General features: G+C 38.6%; 1 protein-coding gene across 2 annotated transcripts in view; it reads left to right on the top strand.

The window, feature by feature from the left end:
* Positions 1-15,886: 15,886 nt before the first annotated feature.
* LOC139122005 (uncharacterized) overlaps positions 15,887-24,122 on the top strand; it is a 30,756-nt gene continuing 22,520 nt past the window's right edge. For both annotated transcript variants that reach the window (XM_070687346.1, XM_070687345.1), the window contains exons 1-2: positions 15,887-16,259; positions 17,485-18,157. In XM_070687346.1, the coding sequence (XP_070543447.1) occupies positions 17,586-18,157 (572 nt within the window). In that variant the 5' untranslated portion in view covers positions 15,887-16,259; positions 17,485-17,585. The remainder of the gene's footprint in view (positions 16,260-17,484; positions 18,158-24,122) is intronic.

Here is a 24,122-nt window from a genome sequence, read left to right as displayed (position 1 = left end):
ATTTACTTTATGTTTTCGTAGGGTTAGACAGGGAATTCCATAATCTTCATTATTTGTATAAGCAGAATCAACGCTTGTGGTTTTGTTAACTTAAGGTAGTACACGCCTAAAAATTTAAAGTCTTAAACTTTTGCTCAAACTTTCAGTAAGGTAACTTTACATCATATTCCTTCGAAATTGAAATAAAAATCGTGGATACCGTTCAAAATTTGGTACCAGAGAAAATATTACCCCGGAAAATATTTAAAATTCAAAATGGCCGCCAACACTGCGTTAACTCTTTTTCAAAACTAAATTTTCGATTTTCACAAAAACCAGCCAGTGAAAACTTTGTTTACTCCATTAGCTTCAAATGAGCGCCCACCAGTGGTGGCCCGAACGAGTATCGTAAAAGTTTTACGGTCAGAATATATCTCTCGAGGCGCGTTCTATAATAAACGAGCAGGCAAACCATCAATATAGATTGTACTCATGTTCGAACTATATTTGGATAATTTTTCAGTGACAATTGAGAATAATCAGTGATCGTGTCTGAATTCAGGGTTAAACGATGGTAAATGAAAGCAAGGCACTGATGTGACAGCTATTTAATTGACTTGTTGAAACTGATATCTTCGCACGAGTTATCTGAATGTGGACTACTGCCAACTTTGTAGCTGTAGAGCTCTGTGCGCAATATGACAGATGCTGACGATGAAAAACTTTTGATAAGTTTTTACGTTTTCTTTTTTATATGACCTCCCGGAATGCTTCTTCCCTGGCCTATAGTAGCCGTCGAATGTATAAATAATATACTCGTTATCCGAGCTGGAATTCCCTAAACAGTGATATAAATCATTGAAATATCTCCTTTCGGTGTCAAATTAATCTGTACTGTGTGCTATGTGCATTTCGTCACCCGTGTCCCCTGACTTAATATGAAAGGATTGATTATAGTCGGGGCATTTATCACACACGGGGCGCATATAATGTCAGCAACGCCCTCTAATAACCCTGTATGAATTTCGAGACTGACTGATGCCGACCGCATTGAGGGGATGGCATGTTTTATAATTCAATTTAGTCATCTGGACACGTAGCCGTGCACGTGTTGATTAGCACGTGATTTCGGGGAAAGAAATTCAGTTTTGCTTGTAAATTAAGTGCATTAGCTGCGGGCACGGATAGTTTGTGATACCTATGCCCGTGGTTGTTGTTGAAGGCTGTGCAGATTTGTATAAACGGCCTCGCCCTGCTGAAATCATCTCCATCAGTTCTATTATTGTGGTTCTTCCACCGAGTCTCTCCGCGGTATCGATGGAAATGGAAGGTGTAATTTCCCTGGTAGCAACTATTCAATTGTTCTCATCATCCAGCTTTCTGAATGTGAGTAACCTCCACTTTTTACTCCATTTGAATGAGTTGTAAAACGAAACTCTTTCGAAACACAATGGGAGCTTTGTGAGGCTTACCTTGGACGATTGTCAACAGGAAGTTCATAGATGTAGCGACTTTCTTCTCTTTTTCAAAGGGAAGATGCGAACGGCGGTCAAAATTCTAGAAGGCACTGAACCGTTTTCTGAAAGGGTTTTTCGTAACGACATTTCTTGGCATTGGTAGGTAAATAACACGATGCGAATTTAGTGAGAAAAAACAAAATAGTCATACATTTAAAAGGCCCTCACCTGGAAACCTCATCATGAAATATTTCAAATACACTGTTTTGAAATACAATTTAATCTTCCTATTAATACTATCCTGTTATATGACTAATATTTTTGATTATATATTAATGTATAGCAAAACGACATTGTTTTTTTACAATCTCAAACTTACGAAAGAATCATGTTGTGGGAACTGTACTTCTACCTACGAACAGGGTTATTGTCTTTAGAAGTATTTCTTTGAAAAGGTTTCACTTCTCGTTAAACCGAACACGACTCCGTTAACGACTGTAGTAGTGCTATCTCTCCGGATCTTCCGGATGCCTTGTAGCCGCTAAAACGTCACTATGCATGATTACCTAAAAGCAAACAAACACACACTAAACAATTTACAAGTGAAGCTGCATCAAAGCTCTTCACATCAGTTTAGGGGGGCTTCAGTAATTACAGGGGATGGGTCACTTTTTAGAAAACTGTCCAAGAGGGAGGGTCACTTTTTATAAATCTATCTTGGGGGGGAGGGTCACTTTTGACAGATGACGGTTTTACGGCCAAACCTTTGACTGTCCATTGATATTTCCTGAATAGGATATTGTCGATTAAATACACTCACTCTTTTAAATACATACACAAGCTTCACAAACAAAGAAGATGCAGTGGTATCCTACATTAAACACCTTGAACAGTTAAAACCAAAGAAAGACAATAAGAGACAAAAACATATGGGACAGATGGCAAAGTGTATATCAATTATCAAATGTCTATAAATGCACAGATATTGTTAATTTTATGTTTTATATTGGCAAAAAATTGATCACTGTTCTCTCATAGACTACCATGTATAGTGACTCAACATTTCGGTGAAATTTCAAATCCAATTTCTTGCACAAAAATTCATTTGTAACCACCCTAGTATAATCAAGTACATTAATATGAATAATCAAGTGTACATAAATACACAGATTTACCTAGTTTTGTATTGGAAAAAAAATCATTCACAGTTGCCTCATCAACTACCATGTAGAGTGAATCAACGTTTCGGTGAAATTCCAAAATCCAATTTCTTACACACACATCCCTTTGTGACCACCCTAGTCTAATCAATTACATTGATTTGAATAATCAAGCATACATAAATACACAAATTTACCTAGTTTTGTATTGGAAAAAAATTATTCATAGTTTCCTCATAGACTACCATGTATAAAAATCAACATTTTCAATGAAATCCAAAAATCCAATTTCTTGTAGACATATGCACGTTTTACTTCCCACTTCAAGCAAAGTACATTTACATATATTTAATACCAAAGATATATAAATGTACAGATATAGCTTGTTGTGTGGGGGAAAATCGTCAATAATTTGCCTGACAGACTCCCATATATAAATATTTTTGGGTGAAGCACTATATCAGCCACATTTTGCCGCCTTATAGTTGCGCAAGATATGGTGACCCTCCCGCAAATGCATGACCCTTCAAAAATGCTTGCGTGATAAATTGCAACCCTCCCTCCCAAAACCCCAGCCCTCCCCCTGTTATGTCTGTCCGTAACTCACATTACAATTAAACTAATTGTTATATAAATCAACTCATACTGTTCCAGTAATTCCAGGGGAGAATACTGCAGTGATGGGGGGGGGGGGAGTCAAGTTTTAAAATGCCGGACAAGGGGGAGGGTCACATTTAAGACAAGGATAATGGGGAGGGTCACATTTTACAGTACATGTGCGCACGGAATTCCCCCGGTCCACCCCCTGTAATTACTGAAGGCTCCCTTACTCGACTTTGTCAGTGCAACAAATGAAAGTGTATAATTATTACCCATCGATATCTTGATCGGGTAATTTACGTTATTGACTTTGGTAGTTTGCAAAGCCAGAATAGTTATTTTAGTATCTCTCGAAGTGTTGTGTTGTCAATGTGCTGATATCTCTAAAGTCATAGCGTTATTTTTCACGTTCGTCTTATATTTCGCCACATTTGCCTATTTTGTTTTTTTTCTCGTGTGAGTTTGAGTGTGTGTGTGTGTGTGTGTGTGGTGTGTGTGTGTGTGTGTGTGTGTGAGAGAGAGAGAGAGAGAGAGAGAGAGAGAGAGAGAGAGAGAGAGAGAGAGAGAGAGAGAGAGAGAGAGAGCACGGAAGGAGGGAGTCATTTTCTCCTTTTTACTGCCTTGACGACAGCGCAGGTGTATGATGATTGTATTAAAAGTACAAAGAACCCTGTAGAACATCTCCAAAGGCATCCAAAATCGGTTTCTACAGTGGTGAGTATCTATGGCGCAGAGATAAAATCAGGAATACGATCGAAAACATCATGGATTAAATAACTGAACACCCAACTAATACGTTTAATAGGTACAGTTACAAAACGACATCTGCTTGCGATATCATTTTACCAAAAGTAAGGAACGCGAAATCTCACTTCCTTCACCAGTTTGTCCATAATCCCCTCGCTACACACATATCTGTAACACCTCTTGTATCAAGCGATGTGAATCGACAACGAGTTTGCGTTTAGGATATAACACAATCTTGAAAGCGGCTTGAGATGCATCGTGGTTTCGATTCACAGTAACGTAAGCTGCATTCACTGATTAGCAAGTGGCATGGCAATATTGCATGTATCAGTATACATGTGAATATGAACATTACTCTTGCCTAAAGCAAATTATGTGAATAGCGAATACCCATGTTGAACGCTGGCCAATCAGCAAACAGACAACTGAAATTGTATCTTGTATCATTATTCAAGCTTTGGGCGACAGAAAAAATCAAATTTTTGACGAAAGAAGTAGAAATATATGCTATAAATATAGCTTAAAGTCTGTATTCAGTAGGCTATTCACAGTGCGTCCATTCATGTGAAAATTTAAAACTACAACATACTAATATGATAAAGTATTTAAATCAAGACATCTTTCGAACTCTTACTTAATTAATGTGCTTCACGGAAACCTGTTTGTGTTTACTACTACTACTACTACTACTACTACTACTACTACTACTACTACTACTACTACTACTACTAATCTTTATTTTGCACTATAGGCCCGTTTACTACTAATATTTACTTGTGTCTCCGAGGGGGGTACACTGCACGGCTCGATGCACGATCGCAGAGCAAAATGAGTACACATCAAGTATATTAGGTACCTGTTACTCTAGTTTTACGAAGTCATGCTATCATCATACAGGCACAAAGTGAATCAGATAATGAATGTAGATGCCATGAAAAGTTCAGCCGGTCCACTCCAGGAAGCTTGCCCGCAAAAAGGCACATGGAGCCAAAGTGACAAATGCTGACAATGAAGAGGGGCGTTACATTGCGGGCATTGGTCTCACTGACGCTACACGCTGTGCAAATTATGTGTACAAACTTACCGAAACAGAACAGAATTACATATAAATACGTCTGGCATCCTATAATAATCTAAAGGCAAACCATTCATGATATCATGGTCCATCCTATCAAGAGCAAGCAGTCAACTGAGAAAGCCAATCTTTCTGTAACAGAGAAAATACTCATAACAGATGTTGAGTAAAACCTGTATAGTAGACGCTCTGAGATAATCAGCCCTCTAAGTGCCCCGGGCCAAACAAGTTTTACTCGTTGAAATTCCGTCCTACCAACCACCATACATGACATGATTAAAGTTGAAACTATAAGTTCGCACGTCACGTACACATAGAGGCAAATTGTTACCTGTTCACTGGTTTGATGATAGCGTGAATGCGTGGAATTCGAGTAACAGGCACCTAGTATACGTCTGCTTGTGCCGCCTCGAAAATAAATTCTACCTGTCAAACTTCAAAACTTCTAACCCACAAGTAATGGCATTCTCTCTCTCTCTCTCTCTCTCTCTCTCTCTCTCTCTCTCGCTCTCTCTCTCTCTCTCTCTCTGTAAAAAGGTGAAGTCTGTCAATGACAAGAGCAGACTACTCAATGGGAAACATTTATCTCTTGTCCGGGTCACGACGCACTACAGATCTATAGACGCCACTTCAACGTCAACGTACTTTCATGTAGGTTTTCGATTAGCGATGTGAGTAAATTTAAATTGTAGACTTGACAAGGAAAGCAACAGAACCTACCACGCATGTCTCCTGCTTGCAAAGTCCATGATATGATTATCTGTCTACGCATCAACGCGCATGTCTGAGATACAATTCACATGCACTTCCGACCAGAAGTTTATAACTATTTCCAAGACATTTAACCCGAACGAGAGACATTGTGTAAATATTTTTGACGAACATATTTTCTGTCGTTGAATGAGATTAAGACAACAATTTATCTTTTCATTCGAAAGTTGCTACCGTTTGGAAGACCTAGGTGTGGGAATATGATAACCCCATTGTAAAGCAGAATGTTGGTAAAATCACACACACACACACACACACACACACACACACACACACACACACACACACACATATATATATATATATATATATATATATATATATATATATATATATATATATATATATATATATATATATATATTCTCTCTTTCTTCTCAAGAGAAATAAAGACGTGGTAATCGCTAGGGTGTGGGCAACTGCTCGAGGCGGAGTTCCCCGCCTGGGGGCGCAATTGTCATGATCGTCTTTTCCATCTGTAGTCTTGTATCATTATTTTTCATCACATTAAGCCTTCAGCCTAACGGTTCTCGCTTTCTGAATTCTTATTTACAGTGAGGCGATGGCTTGAGGAAATTTGGACCATCTCAAATTTTACAAAGCGATAAGAAAATTGAACACTGAGAGTTTATTAAGAATTTTCTTGATGTATCTGAGAGATTGCAAATCATGAAATTGGGATCAGGAAATTAAATCCTCTGATCTCTCTCCCCAGGATCAACGACATATTCTCTTATTCCGAGATTTGATGGGGGAATTCCGCATCGTCAGTTTATCAGTCATACATGACAAAGAGTGCACGTGTTCCCATAGAGACAAGGTTCACACGGCAATGAGAAAAACGGACTAAAGGCCTATCAGATTCGGAGCAATTCAATCAATCTAGAATGAAACCGCACATGCCTCATTACTCTTGCCAAGAAATTGGAACACCTCTTGTCCATTTTATTTGAATTATGCCGAATGCCTATTAAAGATAGAATAAAGTCTAAGATTTTCATCCCAAGTTTGAAAATTGTTCGGGACAAATACTCAGGCTAAAAGCATCGATTGATCGATGTGTACGGCGTACTACTTATTTTCCTTCTTTCGTCTAGTAATGTGCTTTCAACCTGACGTGACCCTAATGAGTATCATATAGTTTACTCGTCTTTAAAATTTCTCTAAACGTTCACGTTATTTCTGTGAACTTTGTATTCTGAGCCAGACATCTGGGATAACTGATCAATTCTCACAATGTTTGTTTTTCCTCACGCAATCAGCCTTCAATAGGTTATTTTCAGTTTCAGTTTCGGCCAAGCAAGTTTTAAAAAATGACTAGGCCAGTTAGATATTTAAATTGTCAATTATTTATGACTTGCGTTACACGCTATAGCAATAGGCGCTCGTTACCCAAATTCAACGCATGAAATGTGAAACAGACGTAAACTCCCTTAGAAATCGCCTAACACTGAAAAAGCTAACAGTTAATAAGTGGCGTGGCCATGGCAATTTACATGATACACACAGTGTCCTATAGATTTCCTTTTTCTATACGTACGCTGTCCACTCAGCGTCATCTGCCAATTTTTTCAAACGTTGGATAAGGCTCGTGTAATGAATTCTCGCTTTTTCATTGGCTATACAGTCATAGTCAATGAAATTTTCTCGGAACATTTACAAAGGATTTGGAATAAGAAGTGATTTTTAAAATTGTATATTCAAAAAATAATGTCACAGTGCTAGATTTTAAGAAAGAATGGCAAGATTATCCCTTTGTGTACAAAATAACCTGCAAAGCTGTCTCAGCAGTTTTCTTGGTAAATATATCGTGTAACTTCAAGTGGTCAGCGACACGTTTTTCTCGTACAATCCAAAAGTCTTTGGTACAGGAATATTTTCGAACTCTACCTTTCTGGAAAAACACATACTATAGTCTTAATCAGCTCCCATATGTTTGAGAGATGAAATCAGTGACGATGGTATAAAAGAAAAAGGGTCTCGCATATTCCCATAGGATGTATCTCAAAAAAGTAAGAACACATCATTTTTTTTCTTCACTCACTGTTCCCTGCCACACGGCATATGCAAAAATCATAAAAATGACAATATTCCCTGCCAATATTAGCCGTGTGTTTTGCTAAAATTGTCAAAAAAATGACGGAAAAGTAAGCATGTTTGAACTTGATCAAGCTAGGGGTACATACAGCTACTTCATGACCTCCCAAAAAAGTAGGACCTTTTTCTATTAACATTTTTTGTTAAAATAAATCGAAAAGCAACATATGCAAAATTAGAAAAAATGAGAATGCTTTTATTTTCAGTAGACCCCACTTTAATAGCCTGATATTTCGAGCTCTTCATTGTAAGAGCTTTCTTTCTGCCTGTCTCGGTTACCCAGACTGCTTTGCGGAGCTCTCTTCCGGCTGCAGAGCAGTCTGGGTAAAAAATTAAGTAATATATAGATGCCTCCAGCTGTTGCCGCAAAGAGGCAGTGGTTTACGACAATGCAGGGTCTCGAACTGTAAAAATATCGTCATATTAACTCACAGCGAGTCTGCGTGTTCGATGCATTTGAATTTGGTCAAAATTTTCATCTGAATGAACACTGCATAATACATGTCATAGTCAATTAAGTGGTTTTACTTAGAATTATTTCAAAAAATTGTTGGTAAATCGACGATTCAGGTCGTGTTCAGACCTACGTCCTCATTTATCTGCTTGATATGGGAAATGTTTATACCTGTGGGAGAGGCAATAACCGTAACTGTACAAATGTTTCTTCTTGTAGCTTATCTTGATATGCTAATAGCAAGTCAATCAATCAATGAAGCAATGGAGCAAACAAACGCCTCCAAATATCCTGAAAATATTGCCAAACGTACAACGCAATCATACACTTAAGACTCTGTCCAATTGATACCACACGTTTGAATACATCTAAATCACACGACCCAGTCTTCGGTATGAAACCAATCAGCTGGGTTTCAATACGGCCCCCACTGCTTTGTGCGCTTTGTGAATAAATTTGATCGCTTTGGTTATGTGAATTGTAAAATTACTCTGCGAGGGTCAAGTTTAGACTTGGTTCAAGTCGTTGATTGTGTAAAAATGTTGTAATTTCAGCATATTTCATGCTTCAATGTTACTTTTGTTTGAAATGAGATTCCGCAATATGATCTTTTAGTGTCTTCACGCTCTAGTGAGATGAAGTGTCCGGGTAGTGGATTTGTGCATGCATGGATTGAACGCGATACGCAGCTTATAAGGGACTGGTCAATTTCTTAAGCCTGGGGGCGGTGTATTCATGGGGATCACCCAGTTTTTTACTTTAATTGGTGATAAGGGGCGTCACCATGTTTTTGAAATGCTCGATAGGAGGTGATCAGTTTGTTGCAAATTGGAATTCTCTTTTGCAAAGCTTACTAATCATAATGAAATCTGCAGTTCATATACACAGTATGACAAAACCTTTGCTGTTTTCTCTATGAGAACTCAGTATGAGAAGGCAACATGCGCTAATATTTCACAATACATAGATTCAATGATATATTGAAGAAAGAGAAAAATCATGACAAGATATTATTCCTTCTCATTCATGCAACTATTTTCCTTCTTGTCACAGGATTCCAAATATTAAAAGGTTTAAAAGTTAATTTTTTTCATGAATAAAATGATAGTTAACAAAATGCTGTTTTTGGCCATCATTAGCTGTGCTTTTATAGTTTCAACGGTAAAAGTAAACATCCTCTCAGACACTGTACATCAGATTTGGCTACAACTTATAAATGTCAGCTCTCCAGGGCTTCTAAGGAGGTGTAATTGGAACCAAACAAAAGACATTTTTCTTTGCTCCTGTCCATTCTTTTGGTAAACGTGCGATTGTACTTTGCTAATACTGCTATACTGGTTGTGACAGTTTCCTTCATAAATTTTCTGAACCTGTCATTAAAAAAAAATAAATTCATATTCAATACCTTGGAAGTAGTTCAAGGACAACTATTCATGGATGGTTTCAGAGAACTGAAATAATACATTGTCAAATTTAATACCTAAATTATAATGAAACACAGAGTTAAACTTAGTTCTCCTTTTAGGAAGAGTGGCTATAATTTATGACAATACGACTTCTCCGGATGTGTTTTTTGTTCTGTAACATCAACTACAGTGTTATGTTGTCTGTGAACCTTTTCACTCTAATTTTCTTCTGTAGAGGTCCAGCATGATGTAGGAAAGGTTGATGTAGGCACATTGTAAAGCCAAGTGTCAAGCGTGTTGAAATAGCCTGCATAAGGAAATTTCAGTTTACATCAAAATTCATGCGTTTGCAATTTTAATAACCTTGAATGATACTGATCATTGGACATATATGTCTATTTTTATACATATGCATGCTATGATGACAAACTATAGCCTGGGCATTTCTGTCGTTATATACAGAATAAAAATCATGAAAATTTGTCAAAAGATACAGCTAACGGTCCCGTCAATATGTTTAGCTTTAGCCACAAATGAGGAAAAAAAAACTTTCTGCGAGTCAAGGATGGGTTAATAAACACTTAACATGATGTCTGGCAACAGTCTTATTTATATCCACTAACATTTTAGATTTACTACTATTCTCTCTTTGATATTTTAATGATTGACATTAATTTATGTACATTTACAGTGTATTGTATGACAGCGGTAACACTCTGTGTTTACATCGAATGACAGTAGTGACACTCTTTGCTGACATTCTACGACAGTAGTGACACTCTCTCTGCTGAAATTGTATGACAGCAGTAACACTCTTTTTGCTGCCATTGTATGAAAGTAGTGACACTCTCTGTGCTGATATTGTATGACAGTAGTGACACTCTGTGCTGACATTATATGACAGTAGTGACACTCTCTGTGCTGACATTGTATGACAGTAGTGACACTCTCTGTGCTGACATTGTATGACAGTAGTGACACTCTCTGTGCTGACATTGTATGACAGTAGTGACACTCTCTGTGCTGATATTGTATGACAGTAGTGACACTCTCTGTGCTGACATTGTATGACAGTAGTGACACTCTCTGTGCTGACATTGTATGACAGTAGTGACACTCTCTGTGCTGACATTGTATGACAGTAGTGACACTCTCTGTGCTGACATTGTATGAAAGTAGTGACACTCTCTGTGCTGACATTGTATGACAGTAGTGACACTCTCTGTGCTGACATTGTATGACAGTAGTGACACTCTCTGTGCTGACATTGTATGAAAGTAGTGACACTCTCTGTGCTGACATTGTATGAAAGTAGTGACACTCTCTGTGCTGACATTGTATGACAGTAGTGACACTCTGTGCTGACATTATATGACAGTAGTGACACTCTCTGTGCTGACATTGTATGAAAGTAGTGACACTCTCTGTGCTGACATTGTATGACAGTAGTGACACTCTGTGCTGACATTGTATGACAGTAGTGATCGATACTCTCTGTGCTGACATTGTATGACAGTAGTGACACTCTGTGCTGACATTGTATGACAGTAGTCACACTCTGTGCTGACATTCTATGACAGTAGTGATCGATACTCTCTGTGCTGACATTCTATGACAGTAGTGACACTCTGTGCTGACATTCTATGACAGTAGTGACACTCTGTGCTGACATTGTATGACAGAAGTCAAAATATCTGTGCTGACATTGTACGACAGAAGTGACACTGTATGCTGACATTGTATGACAGTAGTGACACTCTCTGTGCGGACATGGTATGACAGAAGTGACACTCTCTGTGCTGACATTGTTTCACGGTAGTGACACTCTGTGCTGACATTGTATGAAAGTAGTGACTCTCTCTGTGCTGACATTGTATGACAGTATTGATCGATACTCTCGGTGTTGACATTGTATGACAGTAGTGACACTCTGTGCTGCCCGATTGAAAACTAGCAGTATTTTATGACAGTAGTGACACACTCTGTGCTGACATTTTCCTATAGTAGTGGCACTCTCTTTGCTGACATTGTTACGACTTTGTCGTCATATTTGCAAAGATTTACAAACCGGTCAGGCGCGTAATTGTCATAATTTATAAAAAAAATGAGTTGGCAAGCATTTTGTATCTCCTGTTTGTTTTGACATATTACAACTGTGTAATCATCAAGCTCTCTGTTGCATTCCATATAATACATATTTCATCTCTCTGTCTCTGTTTGCCTATCTTTCTCCGTCTTCCTATCACAAATTCAAGGCCAAGCAATTTTACCAAATAATCTACACGTCTGTAGTCATGGACACAATAATGGAAGTCTCAAGGACTTTTGTAAAAAGGAAATTTTCCTCTTATAGAAGACGTGCATGATTTTGAATTCCGCATCAAATTCCAAACTGCATTGAAGTCCACATAATCCTTGCATTTTCACTTCAGAGGCACAGACACCCGAACAAAGCTCTTAAAAACGCTGTCGAGTAAATAGGATTTTTGAAAGCCGCATTCAATAATTATTAAGAGAGTAGGTCGTAAAAGAGTCAGGTATCGCGAAACCCGCTCCAAGGAAAGTGACTGGGAATGCTTTAGATGTAAAGGGGTGAAAATTTGGCATCACGATTTGTGCGTACAAGCAATAAAGCATCCAGCCGTCAGGAATTGTTACACCAGAGCTCATTTGGTAACGTTTTAAAGGTTTCCTTTGAGGATTTGAGATTCATGTCAAATGTGACAAAACTGAAAGTTCAGAACGAAGGCTACTCACTAAGATGATTAGACGCTCTTCTCTGTGATTGTTTCGCGCACCAGTTTTCACGTTTCAGCTTGCAAAACTCTGTCTCTTTTATTGGCACTGCGTACATCTTTTAGTCAAGGAACTGGGTCACTTAACCATATTTTTTATGCATTATTGCTCATAAGGGTAGTTTTTCAAGGTCTGTTTTCGTTTGACGTGATAGCCTTTAAAGATTTCCTCTTATCTGTCTACAGATATACAAGCTCAGGCTTTGTTTAATACAAGAAAACGGGGTTAATTCCAGAACAAGAAAATTTCTAAATGGTGGCTTATCATGATTATCGTTCATGAAGACTTTCGTCAACTTACAATGCCAGCATGCATAAAACTGCGACATTCGTTACATTGCTTTCTTCAAGTGCTGAGGTCAGCTTAGTTACTGTCAAGTAATATCAGTATCATCGACTTTTCAATACATCCCTTATTCATATAAGACCAGAACTCAAAGTATGTTGTACCTTGACATAATATACACTAGAAATTAGACAATTGTCTGTTAGGGATACTGTAAGCGATTTTCATTGCTTCAGGGTGTGGAATTAGTCATTCTGTTGAGATCTAATTTAATTGCACAAATCGTATGCGATATTGTCATTTGACATACACATATATAAATATACAGATGATGTAATGTAATGTAATGTAATGTATGTATGTATGTATGTATGTATGTATGTATGTATGTATGTATGTATGTATGTATGTATGTATGTATGTATGTATGTATGTATGTATGTATGTATGTATGTATGTAATCACAGACAAATAGTATAGACCATGGAGGTCTCTGCTACCTCCATGTATAGACAGACTGGAAACGCTGTATGCCTTTTGTTCCATGGTCGTCTCGGTAGACTATTGGCTTTTCATATTAAAATGAGCTTCAAAGGTGTTAAACTTTTTGGAGGCTTTGTTTGTGGTTGATAATTACACGAGATTATGCGAAAAATACGACGAGGTGGCATCGTGCTGCCAGTCGCGGAGCAACCATAGTTACTTTGTGAGCTCTCAGGTCAGAAACAGTGCTTCACGCCAATCAAAACATAACACGCCAGCAGTTTCATAAACATGTCCTTCCTTGACGCACGTGTAAAAGACGGTATGACTGACCGTAAACAATTGAGTAAAACCAGACAGTATCGATAAAGACTTTCAAATTTGGTTCAAACACACTCATTATATATTCATTAAAATATGAGAGGAATTTTTAAAACGGTAAAACTCACTTTCCTGAAGCTCAAAACACTCCCGTTTTCGCCATCACGTCAATTCCGCTCAGCACCACACGACAACAACAACACAAACTTTGCCGAACATACTTTCGCTTAACAATTGGCGAAAATCCGAAAATTACCGAAGGATGCATGGTCGGCACTCTTCGGAAAAGAGAGGCGAGAGCAACCTGAGGCGAGGCGAACATGGATGGGTTACGTAACCGTTTCACGCCTTAAACAATACCCGTTGCGACTCTGTCCATGTTTCTCTGTGATGTAATGTATCTATTATATATTTTAAAAATATTTTTAATTTTTTAAAAATATTTTTCCTTTAGCCGAAATAAGGAAAATGCAAACGATGAATTTGATAAATTTAAATAAGTTCTAGTCCTCTCCATAAACGCCTAACTCCCAATTTGCTTTCAGTGATCATATGACTATATGTATCAGATTCGTCGGCATCTGCGCCTTATTCAATCTTTGAAGAAATTCCTCACAGTGTGTTACTGGCATCCATAATTTTCCATTAACTGTTTGGTTGTAATATAATTTGCCCGGTAATTGAATTCTTTATTATCTATAACACTCCAGTATATTTCGATAATCTGACGGCACAACCATGTCAATACTCCTTATTTGTCCTAATGCCTGATACAATAGGTAGAGTGACAAGAACCGGCTAATTACGTTAAGGGGAACGATGCCGACACTCTTCTAATCCCATAAAACCTAAATAGAGTGAGAATTCCACAGTAATGTGGATAATGAGGCACAAGGGAGTGGGGAAACTCCATCCCCGAAACGACGTAGTTGGTAAGGCGTTTACAAATGCATTCATAATGACATCTCGTGGAACTCGAGAAAACAAATTTTGTATCTCCTTCTGAGGCAAGAAATGCATCGCTTCGTAGTATCTTTCAACGGCAAGTCCCAGCCGCATTGCCACTCTTTCACGTCGCTGTTCATCACGTCTTCATGGACACTAGGAGAGTCCTCTTGGTTCTGGCTTGTTCTCATCACACGTTATTCAAGTCAAGTGGACTCGAAGATTGTCGTCTCCGTCAAAGGATCTGCAGAGATTGACCCTTAATCTTGTTCAACGTGGGCGATACGGACTTCGCCAAGCAACCAACGACATCCGGGACATCTTGTCGTCAACTTCATTAAAATTGAAGCCAGCAGGTGCAAGCTTTCAGGCAAGTATAAATAATGTCACGTGATGTCGTAAATTATTGCATTCTATGATATATTGATCGAAGTTTATGGATAAATCGCCTAATTTGTTTAACATCTGGTAGTTTCTCACATGCAAGTCTCTTCATCCGTTATCGCGAAGAACAGCAAAGATTGTCGGCTTTGCTCTAATTTTGATGATTACCAGTACTTTAACGTTAGTTTAAGTTTTTAGGCTTGGCCATGTAAACTGCAAATTTTAACTTCAGTTCTAGGGCCTTCTATATCCCACCTAAACAAATTTTGTCGCAATTTGTCGTAATTACAGCAACTGTACAGAACATTCCAAGGTCAGTATTCTCAAAGTTGAGATTAACTGTGCGACCTACACTATTTGTTTATCGTCTCATTTCCCAACTGTTGGTGACATCAAGATTGATGGTAAATTTAGTTTCGACTTGGCTTATCACATTCCACTCCCCAGTCCGGGAATCTAATACTTTTCTTGTCGTTTATCGAACACACGTATATGGACAGGTTGATATAATAAGTGGAATCTTCCACTCGTGTCAGGGGCGTTAAGTCCGAAAAGTGTTGATGAACATCGTCTCCTACAGCGCTAAAAACTAGGTTAACACAAGCCAGGCATATAATTTTAGCTGTTTGATTGTGTGACGCATTCCAACTGGAACTGGTAGGAAGCCAGAAGTCGTTTTCAGGAATGAATTATTGACAACTGTCAGTATATTCGCCCTACAGTCGAGGGTCTATGAGAAACTGAGTCTCTTGATGGAGTTTGTACCAAGAGTTTGTATAACAAACACACACAAAAACTCTCCGTAGGTTTCGATGCTGTCCATTGGTCGTATACTGTGTACACGACATTGTATCTAAATAAAGGCGTTTTATTCATCACTTGTCCTTAACCCCATTGTGTTATCGAAACATCGCACAGGAAGTTTTGGTTTCTGTTTGCCTGTTTTCTGACCATGTAGTCGATATCGCTCAATGATGTATATACCCCCGAGAACAGAATGAGTCATTCCCCTATTATGCATTCTTGCCGCTCGGATTTCTACGGAAGCCTGGCCGGTTGCATCGCGGGTCAACATTTGCCAATGCGATGAAAGACACTGGGTTTTGTCCGTGGATGTGAGCTGTCCCGAAGGATTTCGCTCACTAGATCACGTCTAGTGTGTATCACGTCCGGTGTGTTGACAAACGTTCGCCTTTCTTGACATACAGACGTTTATGTCATTCGGCGACGAAAGCCGTAGGTAGGTAGTGCAGTGATACGACGCATATGGAGATTTCATTGCCGAATTATAAAATGTAGGTGAGTACTTGTCGTCTGCTATGCCTTTACGTTCGCGCCGGAAATCATGTGTCCGATATTTGAATATATTCACGTGGTCTTGTAAACTTAAATTTTAAACTTGTATATAATTGATACTCAGTCTAACCTTGTAACAGTCATCGGATTTCTAATTAGGTGGAAAATTTCCTCGAGAGATGTAAACTCATCGCGACATTTCTACCTCTTTACGGTACTTATGCGTCGTCTTCAGTCGGGGACGTGACAGCACACATAAAGTCTTATAGCGGGAATGATTTGTTCTTATTATCTAATAGGGCAAGGTGACACGGAGGCTCTCTATCAAAACATAAAGGTTCTGTCAAACACCGCTGTCGCACATTGATACTCACCAACGTTCTTCAAAATGCAATATCGCAGAGAAACACTTTAGTTTTAGGGCTTACCTTCGATTTTTTAGGTAATAGAACGCAATCTTGAATCCCCGGAGACTTCGATTCTACTACACAAGTCATGGTTTCGCTTACATTGTTTGCATGTAATATGTACCTTATCAATTATTAAGACATGTTGTCTGACAAGCAAGTTACATCATCCAACATTGCATGTTGTTTTTGTCTATACTTTTTCTTCTCAAAGGAACACACTAGTTTTCCTATTCGACAGAATGTAACAGAAAAATTAATATGGAACTTGAGAGGAAGTACCTTCTATCATGACTGTATTCCCAAATGGTGTAAACCATATTTTAAATTTTATCATCTCTCTGTAAAACAAGACATAATATTATGGCATTGTGCAAAAGTTACCTCATATATTTACGAAAATAGGTCTTTGGGTGGAAGTTTTAACATTTTTTCAATATTTGTGTTAACTTCGACCATATGGAGGTTTTTCTCACTGAGATTGGATGAGTCGCCAGGTTTTGGAAGGTTGTTTCGATACATTTTGTTAGCAGGCGATGTGCACCGGTGTCTTGCCAGTACCATATTATTGTTTCATGGTCGGACATAACATTTTAAGTTCAACAACGATAACAACAGCAATTAATAACAACTGAAACTTTAATGAATATGGTGTTGTATGCATTTCCAAGTTGAATACTAGATACGGTATCACGTTTCTGTATTAGAGTGTGATAAACAGATGCATAGTGAATTCTTATCCAAACAAAAAATATAATGTACCCAAAATTATAAGTTGCTGTCTTGTCAATAGCGTCTACTTACTATTGCTTTTACCACAGATTCGGGAATTCCACGCAATGTCTCATGTGTGGGGCAGCTGAGGAAACATTTCGCCAAAAAACATCAAGTTTGGTTCTGACATCACACACCATCGGTCGCCATGGTGACTTGCTTGGTTTGTGGTGGCGAGATCGTAGACGAGACACCGTCCATCCAACTGTACGACTCTCGGCTATCCGTTTGCCATGTCAAATGCTTTACGTGTTGCAAGTGCTCATCCGCTCTGACTCGCTCAACCTATCAGCTAGGGTTGATTGCGAAAAAACTGTACTGTGAGACCCACTATGTGTGTTCATTCGAAACGCAGGAAGAAAGCTACCTAAAAGAACTCCGACAACTCAAGTCCATGTGCCTAGGTTATGCCGTGGCTCGCCGTAAAAGCTCTACGGCCTTTCAGATTCAAGTGCCGGCCGAGGCGTGTAGCTGCCACCATGCCCACAATATACGCCAAGTGCCAGGCTACTGGGTGGAGTGTTGGGAAAGTGAAGACGGAGACGAAGGGGTGGTGGGTCTGGACAGTAGCGAGGTATCGCTGACAAGCTATGACCAAGAAATCTACGGGAAACATTTCTACGGATCGGAACACTGGAATTATTTCACCGAAGACGACACTCTCGGCCCGATAACACTGTCGTTGAAATTAGAAGCCATGGAGAAAAGAGAATATTTTAGGTGAGCTTGCACATGTAGATGATATCGCGTAAAGGATGGGGACAAAATAGTGTCCTGCTTGCTTTGTTTTGTTGCTGTTTATTATTTGTCATGGCCTTATGTTAAAGCGTGAGCATATCTCAGGAAATAAAACAAACAAAATCCAGGTGGAATCTTTACCTCCGAGCTGAAAATTACTATATTTCATGGTTTCTCCAGTCAGCATGTGTGAGTCATATCCAGCTGACCCGCCCACCTAAACATCACAAATGTATACACCTGATCACTCAAGACATACGAACAATTTCCACAAGAAAACGTTTTGCCTCGGGTCTCTTCAGTACCGTGACCGAACCCACGACCAAAAATACGCTCCCGGCCCTCGCACCCCCTGCTATGTACGCCTACCAAAACGCGGCCATCCACAGCACTCATGCCTGATAATGGCGAAATAGCTTTCAGATGGTGCCATTTACTTCAAAGATAATTTACACTTGAGCTGTTCTGTCAATGATTCATGTGTTCATTCGATAAGCAATCAGTCTACTTCCAACGCACTCTCCTCGACATCAAAACATGTATTCATAATCAGTCCGTCCTTGTAACCATTACGCCAAGTCATATTTGTCACGTATTTGTAAGGTGTGGGGTGTCGGTTTTTTTTCATCCTCGGGGTTTTTGGAAAAAATGTTGACGAGAACAAAACTCAAGCAGACTCGAACCGTTGCTGTCCCTCCCTAAAAACCATTGTCGATGTTTGTAAGAAGGAAAAGATAAGAGATTGAAAGGACGTAGAAATCCACCTCAAATCATGCCAAAACTCTGCCAGCTTTTCCAAATATAAAAAAAAAAATTTGTGAAAACGCTGGTCAAATAACTTTCAGCCACAGAATCAATCTTCCAAGCCTCTTCCTCAAGATGTCAAACGGTCCACCTCACAGAAGCGAGAACATCATCTTCATTGTTGCCCTCTCACCCCACGGCAATATATCCATTCACCGATCGAGTCACGCATGCACCATCTACAAACACCATGAGTGCTACAATCCACGTCAGCTTTACAGACGTTTTAGATGTATCCCATGGATAACCTGCTTACATTTTATTCTAGCCGCCATCAAATGCAACATGAAGCCCAAACCTTGTAAACATTTTCAGCATACCGGTCCATTTGCTGCCGAGATATTATTTACGAAACCAAATCAAGATATATACTTAACACAGCCATTTTGGTTACAAGACTAACACTGCTGTTATATGCAAATATGCACAAAAACTCCACAAAAACACCTCAAAGTCACATTTCCAGTTGAAATTTTTGAAGATTTTTGAAGCGGCAAAATCACCCAAACTCTATCTGGTTAAAAATAGATGCAACGCCCTCTCAACGATTAATTATACAGACCCACGTGCTTCCTACAGGGCTACCCGATCAAAGATCGGCCTGTCCTGAAAGCAAGACAACGAGACTTGGTTGCCAGGTTGACTCATTCATTTGCCACGATCGAATCCTTTACATATCTTTTCAACTTTGACAACGAAACGATATATACACATCAGCTCTGAAGTTCCAAACCTATAACTATACGTAACATCCAAATAACATAAACATTCTTATTGACTTGCCGTATTAAATATCCAAACACATATATATTCAGTAAGGTATTAAACTTCACTCCCTGGCTATCTACACCATTCTCAAACAAAGTTACTTCTTAATCTACGAGTGAGTACACCGCAGTTGTGTTCAATTTACGAATTTGGGAACGTCTGGTAAAAAGAAAAAGTGATTTACGTACTCGCTGCAATCAAATTCGAAATATACGCTTCTGAAATTTCTTCCATGTTTACGAATGCAGAAATTTGGATGTTTGCTATTATCCAGGGTTTATTTCTTTACCATTTGACGAGGTGGAAAAGGCAGCGTCGTAGCACCATGCTCAAAATTAAAGTCGCAGTAACTGTCACCACTGACATTTCCACGATATTTTTGTTCGATATATGAACTACAACTATAGTTTCTTAGTCTGCTCCTACTGACGTGGAATATGTGTAACACGCATTGTTATCGTTGATAATTCAATTCAGATCCTTGAATACAGTTATTAAAAATAAATACGCATATCGTATATTATATACAGTCTATGTCGTTGAGTCAAATGCTAAGTATCTCATGCTGTAGTTGATACATAAAGTAAAACTATTGAATAAATTTCCAAAAGCTACAGTTACTAGGCCTTTAAAGGGGGTAAGGTATAGAAAAATGACTTTTTATCTTAAATATGTATACCACAGGTTGGTCAATGTAGAAATGAAGTGTTCAGAGTCGAACTACTAAATCTGCAGGCGTACCGCTAATGTTGCACTATTGTGCAGACGATACTGTGCTATGAATAGCTAATGACAAAAGGTCAAAAATCAAAGCCAATCAGAAAAAGTAACGGCGTCCTGAATGTGCATCCTCTGAAACCATCATCAGGTAGCTTTACTTACAAATTCAAACGTATAAATTCATCACTATATTTTAAATTTCCGAGATTACTACTCGTGTCAGTTATGCAATGTTTTTATTCCGTGTATCGATCTTACTTTATTGGTCTACTTACCCACAGCCATAGACGCTCTGAGCACCCAGTGTAAAGTAACATTTTTTTTCCATACTAGACAACACAGACCTTGAGCGTCTGTCCCACAGCATACATTTAGAAATACTCCTGTATTCGTCTCGTCAAAATTGCCTATATATTCTGTGGCTGTATTGCTTAATACATCTGTCCGAACGTGACTTAAATATTGTAAACTAGAAAAATGCAACAAGCTCAAAAGTGTTGAGAAGCCAAATACTGGACATTTCAGCGTTATTAACGGCGTACCCGAGTAAATGTTAATTAAAACAACTAGTGATCAAAATCGTCAAAAGTTACAAAATTTGTCCAGGAGCGTTCATGTAAATGGTCATGAATTAACTGGTTGGCCTGTCAAAGTTTGTAATACATTTGGCCCAATTACCAAAATAAACACATGAGCTTAACAAAATCAATTATTAGAATCTATTTGAGATGAATCATAGGTAATAAATAACTGGAATGTGATTTCGTAGGCGCCAGGTTTCTCCCATCTGTATCACATAAGCTTCTGTTTCTGAATAATTGAATGTGAGAAGTCATCACATGTTCGTCTCAATACACATCAGGTTCAGACAGTCGGGAGTGCAACTTCTCTGCAAACAAATGAATTATCCATTTAAAAATCGGTTAACCATCAGCACTTTACTCCATGGCAACGAGCTGCGAGAATTGACGACATGACTTATGAGAGCCTATTTTATGTTCTGTTTGCGTTCATCGAACTCGCTTATTAGGGAGGGATAGGAACGGTTCGAGTCTGCTTGAGTTTTGTTCTTCGATCGATAACGACTTACATATGGGAAAACATGACTGAGTGAATTGTATCTGAGGACACAGTGTTACGTCAATAGAAGCATTGATATCAAAACTAACGGCATAGTTCAAGGTTCTTAACGTTCAGAATCTGAAAAAAATGGAAAATTCTGTCAATTTACCAATCGAATGGTAAATTTTAAACTCGTAATATCATTATTTTCGAACGTATGTAGAAATGTATTAAAAGTTGCGGCTCGCTCTTTGTAGGTTCAAGCAGTGGTGTACATGTACTAGATAAGAAATTGCGCGAAAAGAGAAGGCTTTCAACAGAGACTTAATCAAAATGAATGTTATCACCGTAGTGGATTGATTGCCATGGATTTACAGATAACAAACTTAGGCGTTGATCAGGTATTTAGGATGACGAAATGGCTTGCTGTAGTACGCACCGTGAAGATCAAACGAGTCGCTGATACCTTGCCAAGTCATTACATATCAAGTACTGTATGAAAATAGCCAACGAAGATATAACCAATATTAATTTTCGATGTACCGATTTTATACGGAAGATCGATGAAATGACCATATTTAATACAGTCCATCTAAATTGCAATCTATCATCAGAACAATCGTCGTCGTCATCATCATCATCATCATCATCATCATCATCATCATTGTTGTTGTTGTCGTCGTCATCATCATCATCATCATAATCATCATCATCATTGTCGTCGTCGTCGTCATCATCATTGTTGTTGTTGTCGTCGTCATCATCATCATCATCATAATCATCATCATTTTCTATTAAAATCAAGAAACAATCAGAGAGAGAAATGCAACAAGTTACCTAAGGTAGCTTTTACTATTTTAAGTTCTCTCTCAGAATCAGGAAAAGGATTTACTTGATGCGTCAGTACAGATCAGCACAACATATGACAGACAGAATCACCATGATGTAGCATTGTCGTAAGAGTCATCATTCTACTGCACAGCTGATGCTCTCAGTTCAAACGAGAAGAAAGCTTGAAAAAACCGCACAACATTTCACCGTACATTCCTTTTAATGTAGATGTAAGATAAAAGAAATACGTTTTCAATGAATCTCCTTTTATACGTCAAAGATGCCAACAAGCATTCAAACTTTGCCATCGTCGAAGACCTCAACTCAGCTGCTCGACTGAGGATCAACACGATTTCTCTCTTATCTTCAGTATCGCTGAGACTGGAAATATTTCTCGCAGGGCTTCCATGGGTTTAAAGCTAACCTTTCCCTTGTGGCGTGTTGTACCACAAGAGCTGGAAACCGTACCCTAGCCTTATATTTGGGTGTAAATGAACGAAACAGCTAAATCAATAAACGGGCAATTGCGGTCAATGCAAGTTTTAATGGTCTCATCAATGTACGTTTAAATCCACACTTTCACCTTTGCCACTCTTTCAAATAATTAACCTTTTGATGGATGACCTCTCTATGAGTTAATGAAGCAATTTTTGTTAATCTTTCACCAGGGTGCCAATCTGATTACCGTCTATATATATGTCCACGTGTATCTGTCTGCGAATATGTTTGTCCAGCTGTCTGTTTACATGTATCTTTCTTGACATCTACCTCCCTACTAGGCTGCCTACCGACCGACTGACCTACCTACCTACCGACAGCTAGCTACATGCCTGCCCGCCTACCAACCTGTCTGTCTGTCTTTCTTTCTCTCTGTTTTGCGGCCATAGTGCGCAAATTCCTTGTTTTTGAGTACGCGCACACGTGGGTAATCGGAGTTTTTCGGGAAAGAAGCCAAATTGTTCGTGAAGAATTTTTATCTTTGGCGATATCCTGTCGCAATACCAAGCCTTGACTTTGACAGTGTGACAAAATACAGTCTTTACAGCAGTCATGTTAACACCATTGAACCAAGTTGTGACATAAACGTTACCCTGTAGATGTTGTATGAAAAAATGTCAAAAAAGCACTTTAATTTGTTATATTTTTGTGTGTTTTAAACGCTTTACCCTCCTACTTTGGAATTTTGAATGGTCGCAAAGCAAAGAATTTACTTCAGTCTTGTCTCTGCTATCGCTATGACAAAAATAGTTTCCATAGAAAACAGTTACTGTGCAACGGACTACTGTTCCTAATCCACCAGATCCCACTGATTGCCATCATATCAGCGTTGCACTGGTACTAACACCGACCATACAGCAAAGGTGACTGATGTATGAATTAAACTTTCGAACATACTGATTGAATTTGCATATTAGTACATTTTGAGCCATACAGCAATTAGGTTTGGCCTGTTCTGAGCAATTAATCATCAACATGGTCATAAAATATGTTGTCAGCTTATTACCTGTCTGATGTCGAAGACTATTAAAAACCACTGTGTGATAAATGTTCGACCAGACTGCCGCAATAACAATTTTGATAAAAATGATTGAATTTGTGAGGTTGCAAATGCAACGAAACACAACCCTTGTGTCCGAGATGTAAGATTTGAAATTTATGGAACCACTTCATTTTGAAAGAATCTCAATGAACATGGCTGTCTTTGCTTGTTGAGATAGGGCAATGTTAGCCGAAAAACCCCGTAATTTGACAAACGAGGTGC

The sequence above is a fragment of the Ptychodera flava genome, chromosome 21 (genome assembly GCF_041260155.1).
Source record: "Ptychodera flava strain L36383 chromosome 21, AS_Pfla_20210202, whole genome shotgun sequence".
NCBI lineage: Eukaryota > Metazoa > Hemichordata > Enteropneusta > Ptychoderidae > Ptychodera > Ptychodera flava.
The sequence above is the reverse complement of the archived record's forward strand: the minus strand, read 5'-3'. Positions and strand labels throughout refer to the sequence as shown.